This window comes from Stegastes partitus, unplaced genomic scaffold (assembly GCF_000690725.1).
Source record: "Stegastes partitus isolate 25-593 unplaced genomic scaffold, Stegastes_partitus-1.0.2 Scaffold429, whole genome shotgun sequence".
Lineage (NCBI taxonomy): Eukaryota > Metazoa > Chordata > Actinopteri > Pomacentridae > Stegastes > Stegastes partitus.
The window spans coordinates 320,746-337,160 of record NW_007578160.1 but is presented as its reverse complement, the minus strand read 5'-3'; the positions used below and the strand labels follow the sequence as shown (position 1 = coordinate 337,160).

The following is a 16,415-nucleotide window of genomic DNA, read 5'->3' as shown; positions in this document are numbered from 1 at the left end:
TTGAAATGTTAGTACAGAGTTGCAAGCAATGATTAAATATATTGCTATGTTTTCTTAATTGTAAATTAATAATTGAAGTATTTTAGAATTGACTATTTGCACATACAACTTTCCCTGAACCCACAGTAATAAATCTAAATGTGAAAAACATAAGTTGGAAATTTTCAAAATGTATGTAAGGTGATGTTTAAAATGTGATCGTTTTGTCTGATCTATAATTAAGCACTTGGTACTATTGAGATTAGTCTTTATATGATTTTGATCGAAAATTCACACACAAGTCAAAAGTGGTAGCAGCAAATGTCAGGTGTCAGGTGTTGGTCATTTACTCAAATTGTTTCAAATGAAGGTAATGAAAGTGATTTGAGCAGCCGTGGCTCCGCTGTACTGGTGTCTGCTTTGCACAGGACAGAGGCCTGGAGCTCACAGAGGAGGGGTGTGTGGTGGACTGAAACTTACTCATGTGCAGGAATGAATTGATGAGACTTTAATGGCCATTTAAGGGGGCTGCAAAAGGCAGCTACGTGTTGAGCGATGCCACCACGATCTTTCACAGTCAGCCTGCACTTCAGATAGAGGGAAAAGTGGGAGAGCACGAGAGAGATGGCTGCTTACATTCATCTGTAGAGCCCTTCACTGAATCCCATCTCTTTTGCTTTTGGCATGAGGGACGACGCAGGACAATTCCCGCTTGTTTTAAGGCCTGTTGTTCCTTTCCCCTCAAGGCGTCCTGTTCATTTTCCCTCAAGTGTGTGAGGTTAAGGAGGCTCACATCATATCCGGGTTGGTGGTGGTGGTGGATTTGGGAGTAGGGGGTGTAGCACATTTCACCCTCTCCTGCCTCCCCCTCTTTACACTAGAGCAGCGATGAGTGGGCACTCGAATCCCAGCACAGAAACTGAGGTCACGCTTGATTGTAGCGCCGCCGTCAAAAGCACACACGGCCTCCAAAAACACATGTTCAGTGGAAAACTTAACAAAGGCTGATGTACATTTAACAAGCCATTTTAAGAGCTTTACAGTAAAATAACTGACATGCTCATTACAGACGATTGACCTCATTGATCACTGCACACAGTCACCTTCATCCTAAGCAGGTATGCACAACTGCAGCAGAAATAAGTTGTTTCAGGGAAATCATATTTCTACGCCAAAGTCTTATGATCCTCTTCCTACGCCTGTTACTTTGTCCTGTAATTCTACCCTAGCCAGCTCCAGTATCTCCAAAAAGGGAGGAAAACTTAAACAGATTCACTCTTGTATACAGTGAGCTTCATGTGATGCATGATGTGTCATCACCAGCAGAGTATACAAAGATCTTCCCATCACGTTCTGGCCGAACTCTTCACACACTCCTTAACTGACTCATCGGAAACCCAGTTTCCCAAAAGCATTTAAGCAGTAACATCATCATTGTCTATCGGCTTACAAAGGAACAATGGTGGTGGTAGCTCTGGGGTCTTGTGGAGAAATCCTGCCCAGGTCACAGGGGGTCAGTTCATTTGTGGAGGGGGATGGGGGAGACTGATTTCATTATCTCAACACAAGATAAACTCCCTGGACAATGGAAAGTGACAGGCTGGCTCTTTTTTTTTCACCCCAACAACTTTTTTGTCCCAACATTTTGAGTATTTGTATTTGTCCTCACAAAGCAAGAGCAAATTTGGTCTTGAGGGATTGTTGTGTTCTTTAACCTACAAGACTCATATTGTGTATTAAATAGCATAAAATGGTGCAAAAATCAAGGTTTTAGGAAAAGCAAACTTAAAGAAATGTGATGCAAAACATGTTCTTTCTCTTCGGCATTAAACAACTTGACTTTACTCAAAAACATAATTTATTCACTGGCTTGTGTAACTTAAATAAAACCTGTAATTTAAGAAGAAAGAGAGATGAGAAAATAGATGTACTAGACTGCATTGAAACAAAAAGTAGTTAGAGTTAAAGCAAATAATTAATTGACTTGTTAATCAATAGAAAAGTATTTGATGAGTTTTTGGTGTTTTTATCAAAGCGGAACCCCACTGACTTTATGCATCAAAGTCTGTTTCCGGGCTTCGTGGAATACTGCTGTACATGAGAAAAAAATAGTTGTATGAAGCTCTTGTGGTTCCACAGGGAGCTGTGTGAAGTCCCTTCCCTCGGTTGGGACTGAACAGTACAATGTTAAAATTGAGGAGTTAGAATGAAGAGAGCTTATGAGACCTCTGTAGCCCTCTGCTCACAAGGCGAGCAGCTCGCAGTCGCACTAACAAATACTAGCTTACAATCTACTCTCTGAACAAACAGTAGACATCCAAGTTATATAGTAGGTAAAATAGGCAACAGCCTTTGAAAACAAAGATCAAAGTGTAGAGTATAAAAGACAGCATCTTTGGTCCATAATGAGTTCAACAGTAGGTAGCTGTTCACTGCAGCTTTGACCAAGGTGGTGCAAACATTTACAGGAAAGGCCTTCTAATTAGCCTTTTCAACCTTTCTGTTTCCATTGCAGTGTAGGAGTCCACAGCTTTGAGCACGACATTCACTCTGAGTGCACCTAAACACAAATCAACGATAAATGACAAATCGTAGTTACTGGACACGACTCCAGTTCCATGCGCACGTATCAGATAGAACAATGGATGTTTTTTATGTTAGCATATATGATGAAGATGGTAGAGAGGAGAAGTTTTTCAGGGCAGTTCAAAAGTACCAACTTTAGAGCAGGAACTTTGTTCTTCCCCATTAACAGCTCTGAAAAGGGTTCCACAGGGGCAGATCTTGCAGATGGAACACAGACAAAGATTCAGTCTAAAATGGCCCACAAGTTCCTGCAGGGGAAACAGAGTAGTGTTATAGGAACCTGATGCAAAATCAGAATCATTATTAATCACTGCACAATGTTTCTCAGATCTTTGCCATTGCAGACACTCAGTGCTTTATACAATCTATCAAGAGAGGAATGTTAAAACACAAGCTATATACAAGGTGTGTCAGAAAAGTTCCAGGACTGGTGTCACAAAAGATATATTTCAAACCCAAACTACAAACTAGGAGTTTTCCCCTTCAGACGATCAACCGGCATGTCTACAAAGAGATCCTGCAGCGTTTGCTTCATTCAGTGCGCGAGAAGAGGTGAGAGTTGTGGCAGGACAAGTCATGGCTGCTTCACCATGACAACGCGCCTGCTCACAATGCCTTGAGCATCTAACAGTTCCTGGCTGAGAATAACATCACCGTGCTGGAGCAACCTCCATACTCATTCCACCTGGCTCCGTGGGATTGTTTCCTCTTCCCGAAGCTCAAGGGGTCATTAAGGGGACCTGTTTTGAAGACATGGACGACATCAAGATGGCTGTGATGATGGAGCTGAGGAGGATCCCTGAAGAATCCTTCCAGGAGTTCATGGTGGCATGACAGAGAAGGCTGGGGAAGTGTGTTAGACTCCAGGGGGATTACTTTGAACGGGAACACTTGTAGTTTGTAGTTTGGATTTGAAATATATGTTTTTTTGACACCAGTCCTGAAACTTTTCTGACACACCTTGTAGATACAAGCTTTTGTAGCGTTGCAGTCACTTCAATGAATGAACACCTCAGGTTGTCACAACTTGCATATTTTGCAGAGCTACTTAGTTTGTCTTGAAAGTCAGATTGCCTAACTTCCTGTACGTTCAGATTTTTCACTTTTTTCTCAAAATCAATTTATCACTCCTTCAGTAAAAAGTAGGTTACATGAAATGGTCTTTCATCCCGGAGAAATACTGGTTGACAAAATAAGCAAGTTTAAGTAGAGAGTAGTGATTGGAAGGGTTTTTTTTGTTTGTTGTTTTTTTAAAGGTAACTACACACTAAGGTGTTGCAGATATGTGAGAGCGCATGCTTTCCTCCTTCAATGTTACCTCCTGGCCGGCAGTGGAAAGAAAAAAGATGAACAGCTGTTGGTGCCATCAGAAAGAGGGATTATGATTTACCTTCACTGTATCATTATCACTTCCTCATCAAACACCCAACAGGCTTTTCTGTGTGACTGCAAGCTGTTAAGATAGACTGACACAGGCTGACAGACAATGGTGTATTGTCTGCTCTGTTTGCCGCTGGCCCTAATCTGATGCAGAGGCAGAAATTGGGGTCTACGCAGAGGCCACTGACAACAAAATGCAGTCATCACAGAGAAAAAGAAAGAGGAGGGGGAGTGGGATCTGTTTGTGCTTCTAACTCTGGGGTTTGTGTTTGGAAGGGGAGAGGGCAAGGAGTTTGTACGTTGTGATTTACACAAGGCCCTCCCATAGCTACAAAGTCGACACAGCCTTTAGAGCAGGGTGGTTGGGCTCTTTTTCATACATTTCCATATGATGGGAGATATTAGATTCCAAATCGTGCTGATTTAGTGCCAGGCCACAGTCTCCTTGCAGATAGAAGCCGGAGACAAGAAACGGAGAGACAGAGAGTCAGAGTTGAGCTTGGATATAGAGACATGTGGTTGTCTTTAGCAACTTACTCTGAAACCTTCCCCTCCTCCCTCACAACATGTCTGTTGCTGCCATCATCTCCCCTTTCTTCTCTCTCTATCTCCCGCTGTGGCTTTAGGCCAAAATGAGGTTTGCTCATGTTTTGTAATCAGCTCATTAGAGAGAAAGTAGGATGAAAACCGCACTGGTTATATGCAGGGCCCATCTTTGTGCTCAGTTGGTTCACAAGACTTTGTAATGTCAGGCTGCTCTCAGAGTGAACTCAGTGATGTCAACAGGTGGTCACAGTGTAGCAGCACATTCCAGGACCAAAAAAAAAAAAAAAAGCTTGTAAGAACTGCAAAGTACACATTACTGATGGTGCAGACTTCAAGTTTGCAGGTCGTGTTGCATGTTAAAGATGGCACCAGTGTTAAAATGGTTGGACCTAATGATTGACCACATGGTCCTTGTGATCAGACTGCTCTTAATTTCTTCAGTATCAGAACACACAATTAAAGTGACACTTCTCCAATTTTTCTCAGAAATGTTTGTGTTACTCAAGGAAACAACAACACAATTTATTAGTGCTCAGTTCTCTTTCAGTCTCAGTTGGTTGAGTGCAGGTTGTTGTGTAAATACACCCAAATTCAGGATTTAGCTGCTCTTCTTCAGAACTGAAGGAGCATATTATAGCTATTTACAGGCAGCTCATAAACTCTGCCTGTTAAACACTAAGAGGATTTACTATGCTGCTAGGTTGAGATCAAATCTTTTTTTTTATGTCATCTGTCAAAATAAACAAAGATGCAGACTAATGATAGTACTTGGGTAGTGGAATGGGTAATGAATTTAAAATGAGTTATTGTAGAGTAGGTTAGAGGACCAGTGTTGGAGATGTGTGCAACAGAACTCTTAACGCTACTACAAGTGGGATAGAGGTGACAGAAGTTGTCTTTGTAGCTTTACCACCACATAGTCCTTGATCTGTTTGAACAAGCTTGACATTAGTTTCCAACTGCTAATTTTGACATTCAGAGTGAAAAATGAGGCTGGGGTATCCATATTAATATCACTTGTTGGTATTAAGGGGCACTGATATGTTTTGTCCAAACTGAAAAATGCATTTTAGCTACTAACAACTGTAGTTAATTCAGCAGTTGTTAGTAGTTACAATTAACACAAGCTCACACCTAGTGATGTACTTTGACAGCTGCTTCAAGTGGGTCCCCAGCCAACACAAACACACATACACGGAACCCCCGTCTGACTTCAAGGGGAGCCCCCCTCCTGTCACCAAAGGCCTGAGATCTGACTAGGAAGTAGTAGCAGTTGGCATGAATGAGCCAGCAATGCACAGCCACGGACTGTCAGCTATCACAAGCACTTCTACTGCAGTGCTGACTTCACCGCAACAATGTGGAAGCTGCACCACAGTGAAACCTGAGTGCAGAAAATGCCAACATTGATTTGACCAATTCCTTACTCACTGGCTTGGAGGCTTATCCACTGTGGTTGTGCAAAGGAACACACACAGAGATCAACACACAATGCTAGTTTTGCTTAAGTAGTTGCCGAGGTTATTGACAGCTGAAGGAGTCGAGAGTGAGTGCTAACAACACATTTAGGATGAATGACCCAGGCCAAATGCTTCAGAGAGGAAACCGGCTCAACTCAGCAGTGTGCAATGTGGCACCAGTGACAGCTGGGACTTTAACACATAGACACACACACCTCCATTACATTGTTAAAGGGCCAACATAGTATTAGCTGTGACATGTAAGTAAAGAAAACATTTTACAGACAGTTAATTTTTTTAAATTAACTGTCACATTAAAACAATATGAATCTACCAGAATTCAAGCTGACATCATCTGCACTATAAAAAAAATGCTTGGGCTCAACAAATAATATTTAATGCAATAGTTTGCATCAATCTTGTTGAGTTATGTCAAATTGTAAAGAAACTGTGCTTCACAAACAAACTACGCTGAGTTAAGGGAATCAGCTTTTCCTCAACAATCGCAGGTGTTTTTCATGAGCAGTTTAATGTCTGAAATTCTCCAGGCATGTTAAGATGGGTGAAGACTTTAAAACCTCAACTTAACATAAAGAAAAAAATGAATTTAGTTAAATTACTTTAACTTGAATTTAGTTTTGTATCAACTAATGCAAAAAATGTGGGTTTAAATTGCACACAATATTGAGTTACCAATCAGTTTTTGTTAACCGCAGCTTCAAAGATTTATCTAAATCAGTGAGTTAGATTTTTTTTTATCTTGCAACCATTCATTTAATTAGGAGGTGAGAATAGGTTCCTTCAATTACTTTTTAAAGTATAATTGCTAATTGTTCATGTTAGAGACAGTAATATTGGACAGAGTCCTGGCTAAAATACTCTGAAAAATGTTTCAGTGTATTGTCTTGAAATTTGATACAGACGTTCATGTTTCCCTTGTGATGATTTAAAACAGTTTTGCGATGCCCTGACTTTTCCTCAAGCACAATCATGGGGTGACTGTTTAACATAATATGTTCATGACAAATTCTTGCAAATCTAATAGCATTTCCTAATATCCAGTCTTACCTTTAAGTTACAAGTTTCAAGGAAGAAAACTGTGGAAACTATGTATCTTTGGCTTTGATTTTTTATTTTTTTTTTAAACTGGTCATTGTGGGAGTAAAACAGTTGTAAGAGTTCAATGCTACATCTGTTGACTACTATTCTTTGCTCTTTGTCAGTGTTGAGACAAGACAAAAACCTACATTGCACCCATGTAGATTCCTCCCTGTTGGGGACTATGTACTGTATAGGCCAAGAGCGCCACATCTGTTTTCTGTTGGTCGAGGGAGACAAAGAGATCAACCACAGGATATTACCTTTACTAGCAGGAAAGGTCAGGTTCAGGGGTGGGGTAAGAACTCATCCACAGGGCCTTTTTCTGCTGTTTTAGATGCCTTTTATATTACATCAGTTGTTAGCTTCTCATTACTCTTTATCATTTGCAATCCACTGGACGGTTAGGGATTTCAGTCCCCAAGTGCAGTCTGCAGATTGTAAAGTCTGGAACGGATAGAAGATTCAAAAAAAAAAAGAAAAGAAAAAAAATAGTGGAATGTGATGGAGAAAAGGTCCTGAAAATGTCCTAATTTGCATAGCAGTGAGTAAGACACATATGAACAATCTTGCTCTAGGTCACTATTATAAATTATTCTGAAATAGAATTTGAATCAATCACAGGTTATCTTTACCTTAAAGCAAGATTTGGAAGTAACTGAGCCAAGTTTGAAGCCTAAGCATCCCCCTATAGAAAATGTGCCCCCTGGTATGAGAATGCATATTGTTGAAATACTCTCCTTTCCGCTTGAGTGATTTGAATCAATACATGTGTGACAGCCTGCAGTGATGTTGTTTCAACCTCTGAATTAGACTAATGGATAATGTGCTGCTGTCAGGCCTCTCACAATCTACTTCATGACCTTTCAGACCCAAGTTTCAAATCCTCACAGCGAGACTTTTCTCCAAAGACAAGTGATTCATCCACAGAGAATGTGCCCTGTCCCAGTCTAAACTTGTCTTCTCCCAGAGGTCTCTGTAGCTCACCGTCCATTTCACTGTAACATTTGTCAACAAAAACATTCCTTGTCTGATATGGATTGCTTGATAACATACAGATTTTAACTTAGCACATCAAATTCACATTGGGTAATTTTGTGGACTTTTAGGTTTTTGAGAGGTGCAAAGCACAAAGTTGCACATTTGTGAGACACCCGCTGTATGCATACTATTAAATATTGTTGGCCTATGCAGCTTTGCATTCTTGTTTTTTGGGTTTTACAACTTGAAACACAGCTTTGAAATAGACAGTGCTCAGCTACTATCACAATTAGGTTTCCTTTGCCTTTAGCCTGCGGCTAACACTATCTGGAGCATGGTAGCGTCTTCCTAAAGTAAGATTAAGTTTAAAAATCTGCTCTAACTGACAGACACGTCTCTGTAACAGAGACAGAATCTGCAAAAACCAAACAGGAAGCACAGGCATCTCCACAAATCTGAAAATTAGGTACTTTCACAGTATGGCTGTGCTAACTGCTAGCAGCTAAGTTAGCAAAAACAGATCCCTCAAAACAGTGTCTGTACAACTATGGGTCTTTGTTGGCAATAAAAGCGGAAAAACAGGAAAAGATCAACAAAACAGGAGAACAGTGGATGATACAGCTGGAGCAAAGCCATTGCTGATCTCAATCAGTTGATCTCACAGTAAACAGAGGTTGTAGGGTCCCGTGACGCGCAAATGTCACTCCTCCTATTTTTATATTTAGTTACGGTAATTAAGAATGAGAAAGCCCAGTTAGAAAAGACAGGTTTCCTGCTATCACATGTCGTTAGTGTCTAATATTTACTGTATATATGTATAAATTCAGTTGTAGTGATCCTTGTTAATGAACTAACCTAGTTATGAATGTTGGTTTCCAACTGTCACAAGGTATTATAATATCCATCCATCCATCATCTATACAGGGGGGCTGGAGTCTATCCCAGTCAGCTTAGGGCGAAGGCAGGGGACACCATGGACAGGTCATCAGTCTATCACAGGGCCACACTTAGAGACAGACAACCAAGCACACTCACATTCACACCTACAGACAATTTAGAATCACCAATTAACCTTAACATGTTTTTGGACCTTGTGGGAGGAAGCCGGAGAACCCGGAGAGAACCCACGCTGCACGGGGAGAACATGCAAAGTTCACGCAGAAAGTTCCGGTGTCCCCACCGGGATGCGGACCGGTGACCTTCTTGCTGCAAGGCAACAGTGCTACCAACTGCGCACCTTGCAGCCTTGCATGTTATGTTGTATCATATAAAATTGAATGTGCATCGGTTCTAAATATTTGTCATCTACCTTTCTCCATTGCCAAGAATCAATTATGACAGTGGCCCTGAGAAAAACATATTGGTTGATCCCGAATCTATCTCTTTAGCTCGTAAATACATTGGGGCTTTTAGAGATTTGTCACTAAAAATAAATGTCTGCTGTGGATGAAAACCATGAGAAGTGGAAAGACTGGCCCAAAATGGTAAAGTTGTATGATTTCAATAAACAAAAACTGGAAAAAAAACTTAAACACTTTAAAATGTTCGGCAATAACTACCTGTGTGTTTCACTACAAGTGATCCCTTTCATGTTAAACATAAGCACTTACGAATTTTTTTTTCATTGTTGCTGATTTAAACATGTAATAAGTTCCATTTGGGGAAATGTGTGGGAATAAGCCCTGTGGATGGGTGCCTTAACATTGCATGCACTTTATAAACATGATTAGAGCAAAGTTTTTGCACAACACCATAACTTTGCTGTTATAACTGCCATAAGCCAAGGTACCTGATAATATTTCTTTTTCTTATCCAAGATCCAAAAAATGCATACATCAAAAAGTTAAAGCATTTTAATGATGGACATTAGCAGGAATACAGTCTCAAATGTGGTAAACCAAAGGTGAAAGTTTCAGAATGTGGTTTAAAAATGAGTACCATTTGAATGTTAGGTGCTGCAGAAGCCAAGACTAAAACTGAGCTGAATAGTCTCAGGAAGGAAGTATTTCCTAAGTGAAAAAGGCTCTCATGGAGAGAACATTTGGTAAGTTAAATTAAAGGTTCCTCATGAAAGTGTTGCAGAGCAGTAGAGAAAGTCTGGCCAAGGTGGTTAGGGCTGGCCATGCAAGAGGAAAAACATATGTTTTTTGTCTGAATTATGTGAGGAGCTCTCTGAATCCGGATATAGTGGTGGTACAAGTGAAGCACAGTGAAAGAAGAAGCCTGTGTGGAAGCCCTCACCACCACCTCCCCTGCTCGTACACCTGTCCACCTGTAAATTAGATCTGACGGTTGTAGCATTCCTCCTCAAAGTTTAGCCTTTCGCCAACTGGAGTGCAATGAGCAGAAGTTGAGTATAAAATAGACAGTTTCTTGTACATTTCACAGTTGTTCCTACAACAAATAGTTTAAAAAAAAAATACAGCCCTCACAACATAGTATGACATTTCACTTCAAACCTAGTACTATTATCATTGCTGTACATATTTTTTAACTGTAATCTTTCCAGATGTCACCCTGAAGTCAAAATAAAAAATTAAAAAAAAAAAAAAAGTCCTATTGAATCAGTCATATATTAGATGTGGATAGGATTCATCATTAAAATAATACAAATAATGATCAAAATTGAAGCTTAAATCTAAGAGTAATGGTCCCACATGGACTGTAGACTCCGGGTTTATGAGTGAAAGCCTTGTTGCTGACTTATGCCTCTATCCTATATTTGTTGCAAAATAAAATAATATTACTTTTTAAACATAAATAAGTATAGAGTTTAGTTATACAGTAATGTTATTTTGGGGAGACAGGATTGGTTTTGCTTCCAGTGACCAAGGTTCTCATTCTGTTGCATATAAACAGGCTATGTTAATCTCTCTCAAAGCTCAAACCTGCTGTAACAAATTTCTGTCCACATTGGTTACACCAGAAGTAAATACGAACCTGAAATACAATACTGATATAGCAAGCTCTTCTTTTAGCTCTGTTATGGTCTTTACCACCAACTCCAAAGGGAAATCTTCTACGCTTTGTTGCTTAAGTCGCCACCTTGCTCATCAGCTAATTGTCCAACTGCCATGTTGGTATTTGTTGCTGGGCAGTGGCTATGCAGAGTGTTTAGAGCTTTTTCGCCACTCAGTTTTTTTTTTTTTTATCTGTAACATAGTCAAGCTGAAGAACAATAAGAGCACTAAGTAAACCAATCTTATTTTTGTGACAATCTTACAACATCACATACAGAAAACTGGTAAAAAAAAAAGGAAATCAAAAGACCTAGTTACACAATTTAATCTTAACCAGGTCTCCAAAGTAGTTTTACGTCTGTGATGACGGCACAAAATATGTAAAACAAAACCATATTTTGGCTTTTGGTGGTTGCTATGTTAACCTGCATGAATGTCGCTATCAGAAACCTGAGTAGAGAGGTCTGCAGGTGGCATAGGGGCAGGAGACCTCACTTATCCATCTCTCTTGCATTTGCCAAGTGAGCAGAGTGTGGGACAGCAGTTGGTGAGCCTCTCATTGAGTGTGTACGAGCTGACTCTGTGTGTGCGTGTGTGTGTGTGTGTGTTGCCAGGAAAGAGAGCCTACCAGCATACGGATCGCATTCACTGAAAGATAGGAAGGAAGAAAGTAAGAAGAGCAAAGCCTGGAAATCTTCAAAATGAGAGGGCCTCTTTTGATGTGTGTTTGCATTCCTTTCAGTGTTGGTGAAAGGGGAGCTGTTGAACGGTAGTGGAGAAGAGGAACACTTGAAACTGAACGAGGCGCTAAGAAAAACACACACCAGGTCTCATAACAAAAATCCTGCAAGACTAAGACAAAGAGGGTAGAAGGTAAATTAGCAGAGACAGGAGGACAAGTTCACAGAGAAGAAAAGTGAAGCAAGATAACTACTGACCTAAAAGTGTACATTCATTACTTGGGTTTTTTTTTTTTTTCTGACTTCTTTCAAGATACCTGCATCATTTCTCTGAAGATTTCTAAAAACAAGTGATTTTTACTCTGGAAAGATGTGAAGTTATCTGACCCTCTTCTGATTTTAAGACTGACCTTTGTAGCGGAAAACACAACAGTGCCTCTCCCCATTACCTCAGACTTTTTCCCGTGCCTCGTGTGGTTAAGTGGTATGTCTGGACAGTCCATCATCGCAAGAGCTGGCGAAGGAAAATCAAGATGTACAATTTCTTCTATAAACTGTACTCTTCTCTGTTAATGCTTGCCATCCTACACATTAACCCTGCTCAGGTCATTTTCTTCTACCTTTTGCAACTTTGAATCATTAAATATAGCAATTTGATATTTGGCCAGAACATAATCAAAGTCTTCCTGGTGTGGGCGAACTCTAACTGAAAATAGCCCTAAAGAATTTGTTGACTGTATTAAAATCAAGACATGTTTCTTGGCATCTGTGTTCACTTCTACTACAGTTAAGCCAGCAGTCATGCAGATTGCAGATTCTTCACCCAGAATGTTTGTAAGATAGTTCACCAAAGGCAAAGGCATTTCTCAGTGGAAAAAACATCCAGTTTTGTGGTTGTGTGGCAGGAAGGAACAAGAACAAAGCACCCTCAATGTAAAACTTTAAGGGTGAAGGTTTCGGATATGGTTAGTCCAGCCTTACCCGCGCAAAAAAAAGCAGCTCTGCATTCAAATGAACTAAATAAATCATTTAAAGCAGTAATCTGCACAATTCTCTTTTATGGATTTTGCTGCTAGACAGTCATTGCTGTGGTGTGTTTGCTCTGCTCTTCCCAGAAATCACTTGATAATCTGAAGCCAATGATAAGGCACCCATTCGTTTCAAAACTTGAGTTTTTCTTCACATGACAGGTCTTTTACATACCAGGTGTAAAAGTTTTGATGTTGTAGCTCATGACATGGTACAGAAAGTGATATATCAGTAACATAAAATACTTGACGACATATTAAATTTGTTTGTAAAATGAGAAAACATTGGTTGGTCAAGAGTTAGGTGTCTGTTTTAAGTAGAGGTAATCCTGCTCTGCTCTCTGAAGTCTCCCAGCCTGTGGTCACATGGCACCAGAGGGTGGGGTAAGGAGACCCTTATCCTGTTCGTGTCGCAACGGGCTGCCCAGCCAACCAGAAGATGAGAAAAGAAGTGCACCCTTGTTGTTTGTTCGCCTTTGGCCCCTGCCATCTGTCCGCTTGGTTCCTGACACCTGTACTAGCCCGTCAGAGCTGGGCTTCCCTGTCATCGGGGGCAACGCGGGTCTAGCCTGTAGGGAAACATTGGGTAAGGAGGAGGGGAGTAATGTAACAGCTCCACTGAATTAGGGAAGGCAGTGGATGGGAGGGGTTGAGGGTGAAGTTGGGGACACTTTTAAGAAAGATATACTGAAATTTGAGTTACACTGTTTGTAGTCCACTTGACTACACCTGCTATTCTTTTTCATTCTTATTCTTAGGTAAATGACCTTTACAGGTGCTTGAACCCAAAGCTCTCTTCATCAGAATATTGGCTCAAGGTTCAGAGGCTATTGGAAAACAAATAGTTGGCATGCTGTTAAAGCATGGAAACAGCTATTAATGCAATGCCAGATGTTCATCAGATGGGGATGTTAAGGGGAGGATTTTTAAGGGGCAGGCTGCTTGAAAGGCAAACACTGTTGCTGCGAGCACTGCTGTGTTCATGGGCACATCTTATCTGAGCCAAGAGGGTTCGCCACCAAAAAGAGCCGGCTTTCTGGCCAAGTCTGAATACGATAAAGGCTCATGAAAGAGCAAATTAAATTCTATCACTAAGGTGATGTCAGAGTGACGGAGTTCTTCAAGACAAGACAGCTCACTGGCTAGCTCGGGTGCGTTTTGGCAGCAGAGAAAAAAGAAACAGATGCAGCCTAAACCTGTTAGTCGCCCACCTCTAATCGGCTTACATTGGCTTGGTGACAGGCGACTGGCACCTCCAAAGGGTCACAGACATGGTTGCTAGTACACACACCTCGCAATAAAGGATGACATGTTGGAAATCCACATGAAACCAGAAACAGCACTTCACACATTCAGCTAGCAGTAACCACTAAACAATTATGTTTTCCTTTACTGACAATATCGTTCTCAGCATTCCTAATTGTGTATTTCGTTTCACAATATTCACATTTACAGTATTTTTAATATGTTTTTATTTGATCCCTTCGCATTTCCTGGTCTTTGTTGCAGCCAAAAATCACATGTGTTTTCATGACTCAAGTCAAAAATTAATTTCCTGATTGCTGTTTCAGGGTGTTATTTGTGTCCTGTGGGTACAAGTCAAGTCATAAACACATTCAGTTCCTAAGACAAGAGGAAAATAATTTCTTAGCCATGTTTGTGTAATGTGTTAGTCGACTGACTTGCCGTAGCTGCAAACAGGTGTGAGGAACCTACAGGAACCAAAGTTCTTCATTTGGACGCCCCAAAGCGTTCATTGTTTTTGTTAAAAAAATGTGAATTTTTCAAACCTGCAGACCCTACATGAAAAGATTTACTTTTTCTCGCGTCTGTGAAATATGAATCCACCCCCCCGATTACATCCAGTTGTTCAGTCTTGCAGTAATGTCATTTCAGCATTCTGTCAAAGCACACACGACGTTTTCTCACCCGTGTCTGAAAGCAGGTGGAAAAGCAATGACCACAAGCTAACCAGAGAGTGTGGAATGACTTATTTGCTCTCAGCAGAGGACGATCTTGTAGGTCCCACCAAGTCAAACAAGTGGCATGTTGCCAAGTCATCAGGCCTTTCACACAGACATGAGGAGGTATTGACACAGTGTGTGTGGCTAAAACCTCAGCGCTAAGGGCCACTCACATTTACAATTGGAACAGAGGGGGCACTATGAACTCATTACATCAAACTGAGAAAACTGTGTGTTCGGGCCTGACCAGACATTAGTTACACTGACAGAATAAAAACATACACACCTATGGAGAAAATGCAATGCAAACTCAATTTTTGTAAGTACATTTGCTTCCTATTATCTGTCTGTTATCTAACAAAAAATAATAGTGCTTAAAAATAGATTTACATATTCAGATTTAATGAGAAAATAAATGAGAAATGTATGAAGATAGAAATTATTATTATTTATATTAATAGTAATAGGAATAAGAATAATTCAGTCTTTTACCACAATGTTAGGGTGAGAGCTGAGTTTAATCGTTAAAATATGCAGTGTTCTGTCTACAAAGCTCTGCCATATTTTTTTTTTCCATATCTGTTTTTTTTTTTTTATTATTTATTAATTTTTTTCCCAGAGAGAGAGCTTTATTTCCCAACGCTAGCCGCTGTTTTCCTTCTGTAAGTGAAACATGTTCCTAGGGTTCGTGACTCCAATTCTAAGATAAGAGAGTGCGTACTACAGCACTTGTAAGTGGATAGTTAAACCTTCATGATAGCAACAAGGAGTTAAAAAAAAAAAAACTCTATGGAGCTTTATTGACATGTCAGTGTGCTTCTTTGTGCCACTGTAACATAGTTTATTCCATACCCATAATAACCACTGAGGCTGATGTTGTTTTTAAGTCACAAGTCTCAACACTGTTTGGGTCCTGTCTGTGCTGTTATTGATGCCATTTTTGGCCAGCCAACTAGCTTTTGTGAATTAACAACAGTATTAGGTTGCTATTATAAAACGTCACCATTAGAAATTATGTAAACTGCACAACACATTGTTGACTAAGGTTATGTCCAAGGCTGGTTTTTCAAGAGTCTGTGTTATTACTAATGTTATTATGATTTTAAATGAGTACTTCTTTTTTTAAACTGATGGCACAGAACATCTTTGGCTCTCTTTAGGTGCTCCTTCTTGTGGATTCATTTTAAATATCACAGTTTTTGCTCTCAATTGCTTTCTCTGCTTGCTTCCAACAAACAGCTATTATGGAGTAAAAGTAAAATGTATTATTATTCCCTACATCACATGTGGTTTTCCTGCACCAGATATTTGACCTCATATTAAGGTCTTTCTTGCCTCCTCAGGTTGTGACAGAAATTGAAGAGCAGCATGGAAACTTCAGCTCCAACAGCCACTGACAAGAAGGAGTGTAAGGGTGCTGGTCTGGATGGAAGCAGCTTCTCAGAACTCCCAAAGAAGCCTTCACCCACCACACTGACCAGAGGTACAGCTCTTTTCCTTATGTTTTTTTCAAAATGATTTGGTGAGAAACTGGAAGCCCATTAGCTCTGTTCTTTTCAAACATTAGTGTAATATAGAACACTTGTATATGGAAGTTCTTCTGTAGGATTATGCACCCTGCAGTGCAATGAACTGAAAAGTTATGGCTACTCACATAAGTAGCTGGGTGGCACATAAAAAAAATTAGACCCAGAGATGAGGGCTGCATGTTTCAGAGATGTCAGAGAATTGGTGATGAAAAAATGTTATAATG

The 16,415-nt window shown here is 40.2% G+C and overlaps 1 protein-coding gene across 1 annotated transcript in view; it reads left to right on the top strand.

The window, feature by feature from the left end:
* Positions 1 to 16,415, top strand: part of gli2a (GLI family zinc finger 2a) — an 85,808-nt gene that overhangs the window by 3,028 nt on the left and 66,365 nt on the right. The window contains exon 2 of the mRNA XM_008286064.1: positions 16,006 to 16,145. Within this exon, the coding sequence (XP_008284286.1) occupies positions 16,031 to 16,145 (115 nt within the window). The 5' untranslated portion in view covers positions 16,006 to 16,030. The remainder of the gene's footprint in view (positions 1 to 16,005; positions 16,146 to 16,415) is intronic.